General features: G+C 32.3%; 1 protein-coding gene across 6 annotated transcripts in view; it reads left to right on the plus strand.

Annotated features, from left to right (window-relative positions):
• The window catches only part of LOC134533112 (protein pangolin, isoforms A/H/I/S), a 555,211-nt gene that overhangs the window by 526,971 nt on the left and 7,154 nt on the right, over nucleotides 1–21,086 (plus strand). For 4 of the 6 annotated variants that reach the window (XM_063370371.1, XM_063370372.1, XM_063370373.1 and 1 more), the window contains one exon: nucleotides 62–131. In XM_063370371.1, the coding sequence (XP_063226441.1) occupies nucleotides 62–131 (70 nt within the window). Of the gene's footprint in view, nucleotides 1–61; nucleotides 132–13,190; nucleotides 13,514–21,086 lie in introns of those variants that run through there. The other 2 variants (XM_063370376.1, XM_063370377.1) reach the window with 2 other exon arrangements.

Consider the following 21,086-nt stretch of genomic DNA (forward strand, 5'->3'; position numbering starts at 1 on the left):
GTTCAGTAACGGGAGCGCTGCTGTGGTTGTCTTGACTGAAATTTTGTTTTTTCTTCTGCAGGGAACAGCATGAAGAAGTGCCGTGCTAGGTACGGACTGGACCAACAGAGCCAGTGGTGCAAACCTTGCAGGTAAGAGCTTGTGTGTGCGATTAACTCGAGAGTACTTTGCTTCTCACCCTGTCGCATATTCTGACCCACACCTGCCACAACACACAGCTCATTGCGTTGCCCTCAGACTAGCCCGTGCTTAACTGCCAGTCGAGACAGTGTTCACCAGCCCAAAGAGCAGATTGCAGCAGTATCTTGTTTGGGATTTTCGGTCAAGCGGTTGTGGTGTATGGGACTTCTAAATTCTGTGCTAGCTACTACTCTGTACTAATCATCTTCTGTTTAAGTGGGTGCCACATTCTTTATTTTGTTTATTGATACGTTCTGTTGAGCCTTGATTTTGGTTGATAGCATAAGACTTTGCAACGTGTAATTTACATATTTACATTTTACATATCTAAAACATGTTACAACCTAAAGTAATAGATTGATACACTGAAATATAGATATACAATAAACTATTAAGTATATAGCTTTTAAAGATAACGATTTTCAGAATGTTTTACATTTAGCTTGTTATATTAACAAATATATGTATATTTTTTGTATACACGTGTTTTTTATATTTAGCATTTGTCAATTACAATACAGTCAAACCTCTATCTATCGTTTTTCAGGGGACCAACAAAAAAATTCAGTAGATGCGGACATTCAATAGATGTGGACTTCACTCTAAGAATTTTTAAAAAATATTATTTCAACCCAAAATTAGTGTCAGAAATATATCAGTTACTTGTCATTAAAGTTAAATCAGTTGAAAAATAAATAAGAATGGAAGTATTTTACTTAATTCAATTTACACTTGCAAAAAAAAAACATACGCACAATAAATCTACATAGAAATTAAAGACTTTTTCAATATTCTGAAGTCTGAAATATGTTTACTCATGTCATCAAATGTAGAGCTGTACTGAAGAAGCCGATTTTACCAATATTTAGTTGAATCAGCATTTCTGTCGACTTCCGATACGTTTGTTAATTTTCGGCCGAAATTACTGAAAAACGAGAGATACTGCCATAACCTAAAAATCCACGAGTACCCTTTTCACTTTTCGTAGTAGTACTGCATTCTTTCAGATCGCATTATTTCTTCGCAACATGTGCCAAACGTACATACAAAAATTTAACATCCTTTTTTTTTTTTTCCAAGAATGTTCTTTTATTTTAATGTCATAAATAAATACATTACCGTCACGGTAAATATACATCTCGGTTGTTACGGTAACTGTAGTGCAAATGTGGTAGCTATCGTGCTTCTGTAGTAATTATGGTATCGACAAAGAATCTTTAGTTCTTTTTATGGTAATTATCTTAGGATAACAATTGGGTTTGTACTGTAGTTAAGGTACATCATCCATATTTCTTCGTAAGTTGTTGTTCATTTGTCTTTTCATATTTACGTGCTCCATTACTTGGCTGCAGATTTAAGGTGATTTTTACTACTGTATACTATCGTTACTGTTTTTATGACGGTTTCTTTCTAAGAAATGGTTATTTCTGCAAAATCTTTATGGTTAAACGATCATCTATTATAATTTATAGTGACGGGACCACATATTTTGTACGATCAATGCGGACAAAACGGTAATTCGAACATCGGTACAAGCGGACTTTTTTAACCTTAGTTGTATGGCAATTTTGCCGGGACCGTAGAAAGTATACGATAAACACGGACAATCGATACATGCGAGTTCGATAGATAGAGTTTTGACTGTATATATATATATATATATATATATATATATATATATATATATACTATATAATGGACTGAAACAAATATATCATATAAATACTATGTACAGCTTATAGATATGTTATTCTTGTTAAAAGTATACTGCTTTATATCAGTGGCTGGTTGAGTGTGTAAAATGAACAGAATAACCAAACAATTTTTTTTTATTTAGTCCAAATATGACATTTTGGCTACTTTTGTTTGTATATTTCTCCCATTGTATTTTAGGATACAAGACAGCACTGTTATTGTGATAAACATGTGGGCTCTATTCTATGGGCATCCTGTACATGATGGGCACATGGGTAGGGACTATATACAGCAAATTCTCTCTAGTACGTCCCTCTTGTTAACGTACAATCCAGTATAACGTATAAAGCCGCCGGTACCTTGAAACGCTATGCAAATTAATAGGCATAATAAATATATAACATACGTTTTACAAAGCCCTGGAATGTAATTTCTCGTTAATACATATCGTTTTGCCATTATGTATTATTACACAAAATATTGAACATTTTCTCATTTCATTCACAATTCTATAGCTTTGTTTAACGACAGGTCTTGTCAAAATTGTTTATAGACGTTTTCTTTATTTCGTTGAGTAAAATGGCAGTTGCAGTGCTGGTAACCGTACGGATAAAAATTTAATTCGTATAAAAAAATGTCCTTTTTTGTGTGTTTGGTGTAGTAACATAACATTTATGCGGAATAATCAAGAGTTATAAATAAAAATCGCTTAACTTTTTCAATTAAGAAAAAAAACAATTCGATTATAATATTTATCTTACAAAATGTGTATTTTCGCGTTTGAATTTGTAGCAATGGATATTGGCAGACTGCAGCCATATCTGGCTAGGTACATAAAACGTGGATTATACGATGGCCAACGACTACTAATGCGTTTTTTGTTACCGTTTGTTTTCTGTTACGATGACCTAACCTATAATTTGTTTGTAAACATCATTTCAGATTGACATCTTTCGCAATCGTTCACAAATGTAATGCGTATACAACATTTATTTAACAGATCTAGTAGCCCACACAGTTTCCGACGCTAGTGAACATTTTGTGACGTTTCGTGAAGCTTGTTTAACAGCGACGTGACGACGTGGATAACTAGTTTATATTTTTATATTTAGTGTATTACGGCAGCATATGTAGGTAGGCCTACCCGTAGAAGTTATGAGTACTCAAAAGCGTGTGGGTATCAGCATTGCAAAAAAACTAGATTCTTACAGCTGTTGACAACTGCAAGAAAAAGTGTGATGTTGCAAAACGCTTTAATATTGCACCTACAACTCTGTCCACAATAATAAAAGACAGAGCAAAATTTGAAGAAAATGCTGCATAACTACACCTGAAGAGGAAAAGATATAGCAAATGTATCGATAGTGACCTTGACAAAAATCTGATTGGATTGTGCAAGCATGCTCTAATAACATACCCATCTCGGGCACAGCACTGCAAGAAAAAGCACGAATGGAGGCACTAAGGCTTGGAATTGACAATTTTCAAGCCTCAAATGGCTGGCTCACACGCTTCAAAGCCAGGTGGAATTTAAGTACACTGCAGATATGTGGCGAAGAAGCAACAGTAGACACAAAAATAACAGATAATTGGAAGGAAAATAATTTCTTCTGGATGAACCCACCTCCATTAAGTAGTGTGTAATATTCTGGTCCCCTCAAGTACTTAATAAAGGGAATTTACTGTATAATGTGTGGAATTTATAAATAGCATTTCATTCTGAAGGCTTATTGAGGATTGGCTCATTAACTGTGGCGTGTTCAAAACATCATTATGAATTACTAGAGACAAGATTTTATGGTTATTTTTTTAGTCCAGTTTCATTTTCAAAACAGAAGATTTTGGTGTTTTTTTAATTTTCATAAATGCTGTTTTTTAATTATTATTCCACAAAATATAGGAATATATGTGTTGCATTTTTAGAATAAAATAAATTTGTAATAAATTGGTCTAAAACATACATTTATAACAATAAACATAAATTGGCACACATTTGTGGTTTAGAAATGATTCAATAAGAAATGAACAATAAAACAAATAAATTTTTCTGAACTACATATTTTGGTACAATCTTTAATTCGGAAATAATGACATTCCTTGAATTTTAAAGTTAAGATAACTTTTTTATGATTGGGTTAAGTTTTGGTTAAAGGTTGCTTAATTCCAAGATAAGTATAACTTACATATTGGTGTTATGCGATGTACCTATTGACATCTGACATGCTTTTCGTGGTTATTTTTATTTTATAGCAATTCACCATAATAATATTGTCTCTATAAATTACATATGTATGATGATGATTATGACGAGTGTGGCAGAAACTGAAATATTGCAGGCTTGGCTCTTATTTTTTGTTTGCGATAGTAGTTTTTAATATTGAAGATGAAATGAGTTGTCACTGGCAATATTTTGGAATAGGAATGAACTTTCTGCATAATAACTTTTTTTTGTTACATTCTGGTAGTTTTTGGAGTAGTAAAATGATTAAAAATTTCATGGAAAACCCAACACAAATCTCGAGACTACAATAGGTAGTAGTCGTAGCAATTAATTTACAATGCATACCACTTTTGACATTAGAAAGTTATTATACCGTAGTAGTGCACTTTAATCTAGGTAAATGGGTTAGTCTCTTTGGTCCAGTATGTTGCCAGCTAGTGCAGTTGAAACACAAAATACCACATGGTACTCACCAGCACTGTAGTACAGCAGTTGCAAGAATTTTTAACATCTGTTATGAGTCTACTCATTGCACAACTTACTTCAATATTTTCAATAACATAAGCACGTCATTTTTTTCCCAACAAATAGTACGTTCAGTAGCAGCAAAATCAAAATCAGTACACCCCATAACGCCAAAATGCAGGACATAAAAATAAAATGCAGGAGTATTGATATAAAGTATCTCATTTTCTCTGCTAAACTATGTAATTTCTTAAAAGTTTAGTTAAAGCTTTTATTTAAAATCTAAAATATTATGTACTAAATAAAAAAACTAGTTTTTATGTATGGGTTTTTCAAAGTTAAGTAAATAAAAGTATTCTACACATTATTCCATTCAGACATTCTTGAATGCCCACAAAGAAACAAAGTTATAATGATTTTGGGTTTTTAATTACCTTTTGATTTTTTAAATTAATTTTACAAGTATTTAAATAAGACAGTGGAAAAAAGTAAAATTTACATTATAACATGTGTTGGCACCAGAGTAAACTTAAACCACATGCAGAATCAGTCAGTTAAATTTTTTTTCTTCCCACTATTTAAAAAGTTATATAGGTTTCATTGTTTAAATAACACTATTTCTCATTTTGATGTGTGAGTAATTTAATATATTTATGCATGATGATTTGAAAACAAAACTTGTCAACACATAAAGCCATAAAATCTTGGCTCTAGTTTTTGTTTTTTTCCGGCATGTTCTGTACCAAGGCCTTGTAATTGGCAATTTTGTCAGATCATAAAGTGTCAATATAGTTTTAATGGGAATTAATATTAAGTACAGAAATATTTAACACAAGTTGTAATAAACTGCCATGTGGCTATGAGAGTCTAGTAAACGCTGACCAAACTAAAGACACGGGCAGCGCAGAGGTGCGACCTAGACCATAGAGGCCAACAACACCTCTGTGCTCCTGAAGAAATCCAGACGTGAAAGGCTCGACAAGAACTGGTTTGCAGAATGTCCCAAACGGATGAATGCCGAATTTAAGAGTTACAATTGTACAAAGCAAAAATAATAAAAATTCAGAACTCCGGCTAGCTCTAACTGTTACAAACATGAAAACACTTTAAACAAATTATGACGGGTGCCGAAAATACTTTATAATTTAAGAACTATTACTATTGATGATCCTTGAATGAAATTTAATCTCTCGAAACATTTACTGATTTGAATTGTTTTTTATTATTCCTCGCCGAAAATTCACAGAGTACAATGGCGGCCACCTTCTGACCCAGACATTGTTTCATATTATTCACAAAAAATCCCATTAGATGTGATGCACTTGTCAAAATTTTTTTTTCCACAGTTTGAAGCACCTCTGGAACTCTTCAACTTTGATAGCCCTTTGCGAAGCTGTTTTTACCACCTCCACATCTTAAACTCTTTCCTTCTCAGGAACAGGAAGGAGTTGTACGGGGCTAGGTCTAGCGAATGTGGAGGGTGGGGAATAACGGACCACCCCTGAGAGGCCAAATATTGGTTCACTCGTACGGCCGTGTGTGCGGGAGCATTGTCCTGATGAAGGAACCAGTCACCTGATCGCCAAAGTTCCGGGCGATTCCTCTGCACATCCTCTCGGTTTCCTCCGCACATCCTTTCGCAAACGTCTTAAAACTTCCAAATAAAATTGCAGGTTAACAGTCTGGCCAGGGGGAACAATTCCACGAACATCAAAAATGACAATGATCATCGTCTTAACATTTGACCTCACTTATCTTTTTTTTTTGGTCTGGGGGAGTTAGGAGAGTCTACCACTGGCTTGACGCTTGATTGGTTTCTGGGTCATACCCACAACACCATCTCTAATTACCTGTAATGACTTTGGTCAAAAAATTTGGATCACTTTCAATCTCTTTTTTCAAGTCCTGGCTCAAATTAAATCAAATGTTTTTTTTATCCTGTTTGAGAAGGCATGGAACAATTTTAGCGGCAAAACGTCTCATTTGCAAATCCTCAGTCATCCGCTGGCACAAGCTCCATCTCACTCCTGTCTCCTCTGAAATTTCGTCGATCGTGATACAATTGTCCTCGTTGATTTTTTGGCGGATTTTTTTCAATGTTTTCATTGTTTCAAGATGTTGAAGGGCGCCCAGAATGAGCATGGTCTTCAACACTCATCTCACATGTTTAAAGTGCCCAAACCACTCCAAAACTTGTGTACGGCTTATAGCATCCTCCTTGAAAGCTCGTCGAAGCATTTGGTAAGCTTCTGTTCCCAATTTTTCAAGCAGGAAACAATATTTCAAACACATTCTTTGTTCTTTTAAATCTGCCATAACGACTTGGCAGGCGGAACTTGAGAAAAGTAAGATAAAAACAATACTACGATCAAACGTTTACCTACAAACTTATGCCGTCTGGGCAGCTGTTTAGTGAAGGTATTTACTAACCCCATCTAGCGGGAGAACTCTACTATGTCTACGAATGGCAGCACGCTTTCATCCGGTGGTTTTTGTCCCCCCGCCCTCATACATAGATTAGCAAAATCATATCTACATTACTATAATCCAAAAAAAATATGGCATAACTTTTAAATGAAAACAGTCATCAGTATTAATATTCTGAACTTTTATGCAGTAAAAAAAATTAATCAGACCCTGCTAATTTGTATATACATTATGCTAAAGAAATTTTAAAAATGTTGATATTCTGGAGATTTTTTATGGTAGAAGGTGAACTAGTGAGAAGGAACCTAATACTGAAGTTATTTTTGAAGCTTTTAGAATGTTATTCAGTTAAAAACTTTTTATCTTGTTACTGGAGACTTGTAAGAGTACAACCTATATATATATATTGTATAAAGTATTAGTGCAGGTTGCTTTCCTTAAGTACACCAGTAACTTTAATTACCTTTATTGCATTATTTTATAAATGTAACCAAAACCTTAAAATGTTAAAAAAAAAATTAACACTACACAAAACTAGAATAAAAATTTGATGGATTCAAAGATCCAGGAGAAGCACTTCCCACTCTAAGGTTTCTGGTCATAAACCAAACCCTGCATAATACTGACTGAACTATTGATGTTGATTTTCAACTTCTGGCTCTTTGCATTCACGTATTGTAGGTATTTAAGCATACTATTGATCTTTTGTGACTATACTGTGTTTGTAAACAGCAGATAATACAGATGGACAAAAACAAACAGTATTTCTTGCAATTTTGGATCCAGATCATCACATAAATTGATGTAGATAAAATTCTTAAACTTTAATTTTGCAATATTCAGAGTTTTTTTTTTAATTTTTGTCAAGTATTTTTTCCAAAGTGTAAAATTCATATTTTGTTGCAAAAAAATTGAGAATTTACATAAAAATTTGTGTTATTGTGAGTGTATTAAATGTGTTTCTCTAGTTATGTACTACTAGTTAGTTATAAGGTGTCTAAAAATAATGGATATAACGAACCCTTTAATTTAGTATACACAAAATATTTAACAAAAATTAAATTTATTTAAATATTCTTCAAATGAAAATTATTTCATATATATAATGATGATGAAAAAAAATTTTGACAAAGAATTTTCTTTTAATGAAGAACCTCTTGATAAACTGCAGTGCATGTTAATTGTCTCTGGTCATTCAATGATCTCCTTGGCTGTGGATGAGATTCAGTATACACCAGGATGGCAACCATATTGGCTGTGTGATTTGTATGAAGGTGCTCAGTTAATTAGTTTTTTAAGAACATTAGTAGGGGTGTGCAAATACTCGAAATTGCAAATATTTGATTCGATTCACATTCAAAACCAAATTAGGTATTTGAATATTTCAAATATTCGAAAGTTTTCCAATGTATTAAAATATTACATACTTTTGTTTGACAAAACGTGTGATACAATTATATGTCGAACCTCGAGAAATCATTTTCCCGAGAGACTTAATGGAAGGAAAAAAAACTGTAAGCGGACCTTTACTTACATCAAATTTTAGGTTAGGTAAATGGGCATACTGAGAACAGTTAAAGCCAATGTAGCGTGAAAATTATCATAAATGCGTAAGATTTTAGTAAAAACTTTACGTGATGTGTAGCATAATTAATTTATTATATCCAGTTGTCCTTAGCACAATGTTTGGGCGAGCCATGTGCCATATAAAAGTGTAAAACTATTTAAAACAATGCCAGCGCATCAGTTTTCAACAATAACCTTTAAAAACTAATGCACACATGCTCTTTGGTCACCATTCTATTAATTTTACTAATACAAATCTAGAGAATTTTTTTTAACGATAGAAAAGTAAACACAGCTGCCATCATGGTTACAGCAAAAAAGAAAACGTGTCCGTTTGTGTTGATGGCCAGCAGAGCGGCACATGGCCAGATAATTGTGTTGCTAGAATTGCTCCAGCGCAATCGCTTTTTAAACTACCGAAAATGTTACATAAATAATTAGATAAAATTAAAAAGACACGATAAACAAAATTCATTAAAAATTATTTTGCCTTGACACGTTTGATTCCAAAAGACTCTGAGAACGGAATATTGACCATGCTTACGAGCAGTTGTAATAAACAACTATTCGATATATCGATTGGTAATCGCTTGATATTTATTGCGAAAAATAAAACTGATACATTGAAGATCTGTTTACTTTCATAAACTTTTTTGCAGTTTTTAATTTTCAGAAGAAAAAGTGAAGTTCAGAATGTTGTTTGTCTGCTTCTGGGAACATTGTCACTTCCAAGAGGCAATGCCTGGATCCAGAACATGTAAAGGAATTGGTATTTTTGCACTGAAATTTACATAATGTTGATGGCAAGGTGTAGGCTTCACTTTTGATGAAGACATTTCTATATCACTCATTGTGTTTTATTACTAAACCATTAGAAGAGACATAAAAATTTACATGTTACTTGAGTAATAAAAATGTATATAAAGCTAAAGAACATTACTCTTTTAAACAAAAATTTATAATATGCCAAATTTTGACTGTAATTATTCAGATTTATACTTAGAACTTAATTAGAAAATATTTGCAAATTATTCGCTATTTGCAAATATTTGCAATTGCATTGATTAAGTCACATTCGCACAGCCCTAAACATTAGCATGCTACAATACAAATGTGCCTTTCACATCTATTTGCAATCAATTTAATCCTATCATTAGTGCTGGAAAATTGACACAACAGTAGTTGGTAGATTCAAATTTCCAAGTGGAGGCCAACGACTTGAATTACAGTGGAACCTCATTTTTACGTACCCGCGATATACAAATTCCCGCGATTAACGTATTTTTTTACATGCACTGTCAATTTCCCTATACTAATAATAATGCATTCTTTTCCCGCCTTGTGCAAAAGCATTTCCCACTGTTTACGTAGAATTAGTGCTGTATTTTGTGGCAAACCATCGGAAAATTTAGAGAAAACAAATTCTCAAAATGAATACCGTGAAGTTTAATTATTAAGCATTACTGCATGAGTGTATGGTCACCACAGCTTCGTTCGCCATTGTACACAACTTACTTTTTTTTTGTGCCACGTGCTATTGTACACCATACGGCCATGAACCAAACGTATGGTGACATAAACATGAAAATTAATAAGTACTTTTCTTAGCGTTCCCCTTTAATCTTAAATGTATTATGCATGAAAATAAAGGTGAAAACTCGCATTTTAAATACACAAAAGAGCGGATTACTGTTCCATTATTAAAATACGTTTCAAGCAACGTACGAGTTTCCTATAAATATGGCGTCTTCGTGCATATTCGTTGATGTTCATTTTAACACATTAGGAACATTCTGAAAAGTCAAATGGCTGCAATGAATATCCAAACAATGCAATGGCAATTTAACTTCTATTCCTCAACGTAAACAATTATATTGATGGTGGTAGCTATCATTTTATAGTATTATTTCTCAAAAAATCTGAAATTAATAAAACTTTAACACGTAATTAAATACAAAGTTCAAAAATCAATTGTGTTACAAAATTTCAGCACCAAGTGGCTATATCAAGATGCTTCAACTCATCTCTTACACAAGAACAGCAAATTTCATGTTTAACTTTCGGCAATAATGAAGAACGGCGATATTGGATATATTTATAATTTTAATTATGTGAGATAGTGAAGTTCTAGTTAATATATAAAAACGTAACCGTCTCTGACATATTATTTAGTGTGGTATATATTTTCTTATTGTTTCCCATATAGTGAGATGATAAAAAAAATTTGAACATTTCCCTCATATTTAGTTTTCCCGGTTTTTACATATTTTTTTCCTGTTCCCTTGAAATGTGTAAAAATGAGGTTCTACTGTATATTATACAGATTTCCGTGGCAAAAACATGGCAAACTAAGCCTCGGCTCGCTACTTTTTCACTTAAAAATGCTGAAACTATCGGCCTCGTATTATCTTTGCGCACAGACTTTGCAGCAATGCTAGGAGGAACAGGTTAGCACGGAGCAATGAAAATGTTACACTATAAGTGCATGAAAACAGAATTTGTACAGCATTACAGAGTCAGGGAGTCATGTCTATCAGCAGGTGATATTGGTCAGCGAGTCGTGTTTGTCAGCGAGTCGGTGAGAAGTGTATTTATTATGTACTATTAACCAAATTTTAAGAAATGTGAGATAACATAAATACTCATTATGTTGTGAAATATTTTCAAAATAATGGTACACTTTATGTAATGCTCATTATACTTTATTCTGAAGTTGCAGCACATTTCACTTGACTCAAGCTCAGTCTGAACCCATCTCATAAATGCACCATTCATGTATTGGAAACAGTTGCTGTTTTGGCCACTATTTGTCAAATGGCTATGGCTCTTCATTAATTTCTGAAATAGATAACTTTTAGAGACTATAATAAATAATTTCTCATGTTCCGTATTACTTTTAAATGTAACATTCCTGGAATATTATGGATAATAAATTCAGTCAGCTATGCTATAAGTATTTAAAGTGGTGTCATTTTATTTAGCTAGATCTATTTATTGTAGTACTACAATTCATTTATTATTAACATTCATTAAACATATTTTGACCTTATAAGGTTATAAGTTATGAGCATTTTTTTGAATACATGAACTGTTTATTCTCCTTCTTAATCTTGCCTAGTAACTTCTAAAATATTTTATAAATTATAAAAATCTTGACAAATTTAACTAATAGCATTTGTGATTGTGTAATTACGTAGACATCTGCAGCATCTAAACTACTATAGCCATTGAAATGTTTTCTACAAAGGATTAAAATATTTTTTATGTATTATTCCCTTAAAATGTCTATATTGTGTTGAATGAGATGGAAATAATTTTCTTGCCTACATTTGAAAATTGTAGTTCTTACACACTTATTTAAATTTTACAGATATTAATTTTTTTTGTTCCTTAAATGTAGTGCCTACATAAAAGTTCTCTTTTTGTACACAAAGTTAATAAGTAGAATTCGGTTAAAATAATTAAATTAATTGCAGTAAAATTTAATTTCTTAAAAATTTTTTGCATCAAGCCTATTTTATTAAGACTAGGACCTTAATATCGCTTTTAAAGTGTTGCAGGTTATTTATTTTGTTAGATTACAAAGTAGTTTCCCAAAAGAAATAGCAAGAGCTAAATAAAAATTTGTTATCATTTTCAATTTTTAGCATTACATTAGAAAATTTTGCACAGTAAGGGGTAAGAAACTATAGGTAAATGCCCTATTAAATACCTTTTATGTTTTTGCAGACAGAAGAAAAGGTATTAGGGTTTACTGTTTAAAAAAAAAAGTATATATGCTTGGTAATGGTAAATTAAATTTTGTATTGTGATAAGATAAAACTTAGTGCTTGTTTAAGGCTATGCACAGAAAATAGTGTACATATATACACACTTAATGGTTGGACTGCAATCTCACACCACTGATATAACTTGCAATACCCTACCCTTTATTGAGCTGGTGTGGCCGTACTTACGTTCCTACAGTCAACTGCGTTACTATCTTCAACCTAGAGAAGTAAGCTCTCTTTTTTGATTCAGAAAATGTGTCTTCCCACAAGGAGATTTTTCTTAACATCTCCTTGAATTGGCTTCTGCTGCATTCTTGTTTCTGTACCGTACTGTATATATTTTACCTCGTATCACATTTACAGTTTGGTAGTAGTCAGTTTTTGAGTTTTGTGAGCATGTAGATAGAAACAAGTCAATCCGAACATTAAAGGGGATCCCAAGGTGCAAAGCATGGAGTTATTTGGGAACAGTCACTGCAAAAAGGTTTGGGCAAAGCAAGCTTTTGATTGTCCTCTTTGTAAGTAGCATAAATCTTGCTTGTCGACACATTTTCTGAAATCCGTCATCCGAAAACAACAAATTTAAAGCCATCACAAAATTAAATTTTTTCGAGGAATCTCGTTAAATTTATTGTTTCCAACTTTTGTTGCGTGGGGTGCAGCTGATTTTTGTTTGAAAAAAAAATCTGTGTAAAATAAGGAGAGAATTATCCAAATTGGATCAAAGTGTGCAGGTACAAAAATTCACTGTAAAAAGGACAAGATTGATGTTTTTTTTTAAACTATGCTACACATTTTTCTTATTCTTGTGAATTTCTTTTCTCTCCCTTTAATGTTGGTTGTTGGTTGTTTCTATCTATGGTCAGTCCGGATGGGGTGGTGGTCTCGCATGGCACCCCCTCGGTCCCTCACGGGGGGCTGACGGCCCACGCCGGCCTAGTCCACACGTCTAGCAATGCCGCCTCCCCTCAAGAACCCACCTATGTTAACCTCTAGTCAGCAGTGAGTTTGGCAACGGAGCCTTTTCTCGTGTCTCTGTTGTGCTACTTTTTTTGCATGCGTTTCAGTGTGTTCCTAACCTTCCTTTGTGATAGCTAGCGGATTGCACTGCTCCCCCACCACTGTAGCTGATCACTTGTCTGGACGTATATATTATTTTCATTTTTAACACTTTCTCACTGTGTAATTTTTTTACCTCCGATGTTTGTTTTTTTAATATTTTTATTATTTTGCGACTTGATAACTGTATGATTCTGTGTACTCTTTAGAACTGTGCATCATCATCAGTAAGAAATTAATTATTACTGTGCATGTGTAATTTTGTTATTATTTTGACAACCTATCAGTTTGTATTTTTTTTAACAGCAAGTAGTTAGTGAGTTTTGATTTTTGTTGTTCCTGTACATTATTTGATAATTTTTGTCCCATTTGGTTGGCAGTCGTGTGTGTTTGATCATCTAATTCATGTTTCAAAACTTATGCATGTTTTGAAGAAAGATGTCTTTGTTCATTTAAGGGAATATCAATATATCATTCAAACCATGTTTCTTGAAATTAGCCATTTCATTTTGTAAACATAAACTTTTTTTAATTATTGACCATGCCCTCAGCCTAATTTTCTTACAAAAATTAGGACAGTAGGTCTTGTTTTAAGGTGGTAAACATGAAAGTTCGTGATTTAGTGACATCACTTAACTTGTGGGAAGATCCATTTTTATAAGTTTCATTAATGTCTGTGTGTTGTGCGTTTTCTTTATTTAATTTTTGGTTGTGTATTTGTTGTGGTTATTTTTTTCTGTAACTAAAATGAGAATACTTTGCAATTAATTTGAATTGTCTCTGTACGGTTTATTTTAATAATACTGTCTAATTCATCATATGTTTACTTGATTGTGTATTTTAAATGTTGCAAGTTGGTGTACCAGGAGACATGCTGCTGTATGACAGTTCGTGTTAGCATAAGATGTATTTAATATTTAAATCTCTTAGGTAATTTATTTCTAGCACAAGAATATGTGTTATAAACTGTTAGAAATACATAAATACAAGATATCTCTGTATTTTTATACCTGTATATTCTATATTATGTTATTTAAAGTTTGTTAGATTATTCAATTTTTTTTATAAGTGCTAAGTGTATTTTCCAAACATTAAGTCTAGTGCATAACTTTGTGTGGTGAATTGCCAATAGTTAATGTTGGCCTCTTCATGAAAGTCCTCTCCTGTTTAATAGTGGCTGCAATTAGGAGTCCATTTTGAAGTCAAATGTAGATTCTTGTTATTTGTGATGGGTAATATGGACAAAAATTATACCAATCCAACTACCAATACATTTCTGTAACAGATTCGATAACTGATATCAAACAGATATAGTACGTTTTGTAAATAAGTAACAGTGCTAGGCTCCAAAAATTGTTTTATCTTTTAATTTTTCGGGGTTCATGTTTAGTTGAATATTTTAATTACATTACATAATAGAATGTATTTAGTGAAAAGTGTGAGTAATAAAGACTACACAACACTTATTACAATACTCATTCGTAGCTGTCATTGCTAATGTATCATGCTGAAGTGGGAAGGGTTGAGCGTTCATTCCTTACCCCACTGTTCGCTCTCTTCCCTGACATCATGAACTAGTCGGTACCCTGTGGTTCAAACTATATTGTAGAAGAAACTTATATTTTAGGAGCAAATGAAAGTGTGGGTTTATATCTTGCCCAAAATTTCAGGTGGAAATTGCTTTTTTTTTTCTTTCTGCGTCACATTTTATTGTATTACTATAGATATCAACATGCCAAGATTGTTGTAAAAAACTATTTACAAAGAAAACACCGCACTTTAACCTAATCAGTACATCCACACAATCGAAAATGCACCATTTTCAGCAGTTTAAATCCAAAATATTACCGTTGGCATGAAACATTTACAGGGAGATTCTTAAACAAGCACTTCATCCACATTTGAAACATAAAACGAACAATCTTAAGTTATTTCATTGCTGTTGCGAAACTGTAGCATCCATGGCCAAAAATACCTATTTGACATATTAAGCTAGTAATAAACAATTATTTGTTTTGTATAATGTATCAATGTCAGAAAAAAATAAAATTTTAATTAACCATGAATTACATCAATAAAAAAACACTGGAACTTGTATGCTATGAATAAATTATGAACAGGGTAGTTAAAACAATATAGGTTTCAATTAATAGTTCATTATCATGGTCATATAGATAGGTCTGGCAACTTGCCTTCATTCTAAGTTGACTTAGTGAAGCGTGCAGTAGCCTGCGAACTAATAGTGCTAGTAATAGTTGCCCCCTTCATTATCATTGGATTAAATGGGAGTTTCGTATAAAAAGCGGTATATATTTTAAAAACTGTTTCGTTTTAAACGTCAGATAAAGTTTAGAGTTTTTAATTTATTTGGAAGCTTTGTAGGGTTTGAATACATAGCAATAACTTGTAACTTTGCCGAAAAATGCCAGTTAAAGATTTAATCTAACAAAGATACTGTTTAACCAATATTTTTTCTTTTAATTGTTAAGTTGGTGGTGTGGTAAAATGCATGGCCTGATATGCTGACTTGAGTTCGATACCCACTAGGTTCTTTTTACTTCTTCACATTAAAATTAAAAATTTCTCACAAAATTAAAGTACGTATTAATTACAGAAATTAAATATGTTTAAACAGATAAATTACATAATCAGGTGAGATTTCGAATAAAATAAACATTTATGAAAATTCTAGCAAGTAATTATTTATTCTGGTTTTTATTTATTATCAGAAGAAACAGTACATTTTTTTATTGGAAAATTGAAAAATATGTTTATTCTGATACATTAATAAATAAAAAACAGAGAATATAATTACTTGCTAGAATTTTCAAAATCTCATCTGATTATGTAATTTAACTTTTTAAACATATTTAATTTATGTAATTAATATTTTAATTTTGTGAGAAATATTAAAATGTAAATGTTAAGAAGAAGAAAATAGAACCTAGTGGGTATTGAACTCGAGCCTGCATATCAGCCTGTGCATTTTACTGTACCACCATACCACTGACAACAATTAAAGAAAAATTTTTGGTTAAATAGTATCTTTGTTAGATTAAAATTTTAACTGACAATTTTCGGCAAAGTTATAAGTTATTGCTATGTATTCAAACCCTACCAAGCTTCTAAATAAATTAAAAACCTTAAACTCAACCAATGTTAAAAAAAAGTTTTTAAAATATACACCTACTTTTATATGAAACTCCCATGTAATACAATGTTAATAAAGGGAAAAACTAGTACTAGCGCCGTTAGTTCGCAGGCCGCCGCGATGTTCACTAAGCCGACGAGACACACCAAGGCAAAGGTTAGGAAGTTGTCAGACCTATCTGTATGACCGTGGCCATGATTGAGCTACCATCATGTTGAAATGTTAGTAACTTACTTCCTCCAAAAATCTATGACACTATAGACATTGTGACTAACAACTCAAATACAAAATAAACGAAAATGGAAAAAAGTGCCAGTTTCGGTGAAACAGCACTGTTAATGTGGCTGAACTAGTAAACAATAATAATTAAAAACCAGTTATTAACTTAAGTTAAAATTATAACTATGAGATAATTTTGTCACGTTTGCAAATGAAGCTTTGGTTTTTTATTTTTGGTATTACCCTAAAATTTAATTGAGTTAGCATTATTTTTTTGTATTTTGCAGTTGGTGAAAATTACATACCTCTAACCATTTGTCACTAAATTTGGACACTGGTATGCAATAAAAATGACCATTTTCCTTTTTTAAGCTATAGAAATCTTTAGAATTTGTAATATCAAATAATCCCCAATCCCATCCAGTTTCCCATGAGCATTTTTTCCCCAACCCAAAACTTTTCCAAACCTAGTTTTAATGTTGGATCTTTTGTAACTTAACCTCCTGTGCATGATTGTGCAACTCAAAACCCCTCTTTTACTGGTTACAAGAAAGAAAGAACAAGCTTGTTAGATTGTTTTAAAAAGAAATGATTTTTCAGGTATTGCCCTTTTAAATGATTTCTTATTTGGGAAAAGTCACAGTGTGCACTTTTATTTAATCATAAATCTAGACTAGGTTTAGTGCAAGGGGCGGTTAGAAACATATTAATTAAATGGAAATCTACATGACTGCAGTGCCCGTTGGTCTGGTATTGATAACTTAAGTTGGTGTAAGTTGCTAGTGGTTGGTATAGGTACAGTACTCGCCACTTTGTGTTTAATGTAGCAACATTTGAAGAATTGCTTGAAATTGTTTAGGACAACTGTAAATTTTTTATTGATGCACATTGGTTACTCTGAATGAGCATTTTAGCTTTCTTAAATTATTTTTTTTTAGTAACTTAAACTTATTAAAAAAGTATTTTGTGTTATATACACCAGACCCTCGAAGTAACGCTCTAATTCGTTCCAGGAAAATAGTGCGCTAATCAAAACAGCGCTAATCAAATACGTTTTTGCCGTAATATTGCATGTTGTTCATAATATTTGGTTCTCCAGCCACTGAAATCCGTTTGTTTACTATTCCTTATATGACATTTATTTTGTTTAAATGTACGTATTTACATACTGTTAACACATCTAAATACAATTTAAGAAAAATATAAATGTATAAATTGCATTTAAAGTTCAAATAACCTAAAATAATACTATATTTAAATCACAGACGGCATAATTGAACTGTACATAGCCTACTAACCTCATATTTCCTTACGAAGCACGTGTATACGTCACATTTAAAAATAATAGTATTTTTAACATATAAGCTCTGTTTGAATGTTTAAGAATAGAGAAAATAAATTTTACGTTTTCTATTAACAAAATGCTATCTTAAAGGTTTAGTAATTAGTTTATATTGAAATCGATTCTTAAAAAAGAGTAACTTCGTGTACGCACGACTAGGAGTCAGTGCAGCCTGTCATGCAAGATGTGAACGAGCCTCAAAAGCTTCCGGCATTTCCCACTAGAGCTGCTACCGAGTTGCAAAACGGCTTAGTATGTATAAACATTAGCTAAACACACACGTAGGCGTCGGAAAATGTATTTACAAAATATTATTTACTGTGCAATTTTTTATTAGGCTTTAAAAATATGCCATGGAAGCGAATAACTATTACATAATGTTTGTTACACAAGTGCCATCTTATTTTTAATTTGTTTAAATTTGTTTGTTACATTGTGCACGAATGAAAATAAAATAAATTATGTGGACGAGAAAGAGCGCTACTTCGAATATATGAATACAAACATGTGCACATTTCTTAAAACAAAACAAAAAATTGAACAAGGGTTATGTAACTACATAACATATAAGTAATAAGGTTGTGCAAAACTACTACAGTAGAATAAAAAAAATCAAAACATATATTCATTATTCTCTTCATTTTAAAACAAACCATGTAAATTAAAAATATTAATTCCCACTCTTAAATTTATTTTTTATCCTAACATCATAACCATTCAGTTGTATTCAGGGTGTCTACCGACCGGGAAAAACGGGAATTGTACAGGAATTATACTGCCCGGGAAAAATACGGGGATTGTGCGGGAATTTATCCCGATGTCCGGGAACTTTTGACTTTTACCTGCCCGTCAACAACATTTATATATTAATATTAAAAAGCGAAGATTTCACTGCAACACAATCGTGAATCGTGTGATTATTGCTTCTCTACAATATACTGATGCTTTATTGCAGAGTGTCGTATTATTTTTGTATACAAGCGACCATTATCACGTGTGTATAAAAATTAAGCGCGTATGACAAAGTTAATTGCGCCGGCCGGCGACAGCTGCAAGCCAGTCTTGCTCTGTGTGAGTATACATCCACCCCTCGAAGTAACACTGCTCGATTAGCGCCAATTAATTAGGGCTCTTTTTGAAGTAGCATTCTTTTTCGTCCACAAATTTTTTTTTATTTACACGCGCACATAATGGCGACGGCACTCTTGTATCAAACACAATGCAACATAATAAATCTTGGCACTTGTATAATTTTAATGAAAGAACGAATTAAAAAAAACGTTAGTTTTCACTTTTCTGTAATAGTTATTAAATTTTTTGATGCCTGTTTTCTTATGTCTAGTTAAAAGTTTAACAAGCAATAAAATTACATTAATATATCTGTGGAGCGTGTTTATACAGCCATGTTTATGCTACTACTTCCATCTGGCGAGAAAGGTCAGAAGCTTTTGAGGTCAGTTAATCTCATGCATGCCAGGTTGCGCTAGTTGAAGTTGACAGCGCATTACGTTTCCAGAAAAAAAACTTTTTGACGTTACAACGTCTAATAAATCGATGAACGCCGGCTGCATGCACGAAAAAGTGTCCCGTTACGCACATTGTTCCGTTTTGCTGTGTCCCGTTACGCTCATTGTAAGCTTGCATCTATCTCTCTTCCACTTGACTTTTTATAAAGTGAAGTGAAAAGTTATTATTCCTTTATTATTAAAATAAAAATTATTCCATTTTATTCATAAAAGTATGCAATCATTTCATTAATGTTTTGTTATGACGTCACGTTAAACTATCGTCCGTAAACCGACTTTACAGACAACCAATTTTTAAACGGGATAAATGTGGAGTATGGTACAGCAAACATACATATTTCAAAGGTGGGAAAACCAATTATTTTGTTTAACATGCACTCTTTTATGTTAAAAACGTATTTGATTGGTGCTCCATTTTTCTTTGGATGGATTACTGTGTTACTTCAAGGGGCGGGTGTACTCTACTCTGTTGGACAGGAACTTGGTTGGCAAAATTGGCATTTGGCAAGTGGCATATCGCGCGGAAGGTCATGCGAGTTTTATTTATTTATTTTCATCCATTTGACCTTACAGACATTTGTACAAATGGTATAGGACACGTTAACAAATATAAGTTAATACACACAAAGTTTAAGTTAAATATACCAAAAATACAGACATTGGAAACAAAAATAATAAAAACAAAACTGGTACAGGTATATATACAGCCTCTAAAGATAAAAGTTAAAAATTTGAGAGTTGCCATGTGACAAAGTTTGGCTGCAGTGCAAAGTCACCTAGAATGAGCTAAATATATCAACATAAAGGTAGGCCTAACTTTTCTGTGACAAATTTTCTTGAAATCCAAGTTTTTGGTAAAAATATTTTTTGTGAACATTTTTTGTACAATTTTTTTTTAACTTTGCTATTATCCTAATTAGTGATAGTGTAAGCTGTAAATGTACATGAACTTTTTTATTAGTGTACAGGAATGTACGGGAATTGTACAGGAATTCTGTGACCCAACATGGGTAGACAGTCGGTGTATAGTAATATTTAGAATTTAGCTTAACATCAAATATAAGAGAACCTCAATTTTTAAATTAACTTTGGTTATGAGACAATTTCAGTTCGAAAACTAGTTTCATTCTAAGACAATTTATTGTGGTATACTCTAAAGTATAGGAAAGGTTTGGAATAAAGGGGTTATTAACATGATTTTATAATGACCATGAATATTAATGACTATAGTTGCAAGATGACCTTAAAGTTTTTATTTTAATATGAGAAAAACCAAAATTACTTAAAAATGAACTGTTGGCAAACTCACATGTCAAGTTACATTAATTTACCATCTCACACCTCAGCCTTGTGAAATTATACTAGTTTTTAAATTTTGAATAATATTTAGATAATAAATAATAATGCCTTTTTGTTTTGCAATTTGATGAAATATATTGTGTTTTGATTAGAAAATAACATAAAA

This window comes from Bacillus rossius, chromosome 6, assembly GCF_032445375.1.
Source record: "Bacillus rossius redtenbacheri isolate Brsri chromosome 6, Brsri_v3, whole genome shotgun sequence".
Lineage (NCBI taxonomy): Eukaryota > Metazoa > Arthropoda > Insecta > Phasmatodea > Bacillidae > Bacillus > Bacillus rossius.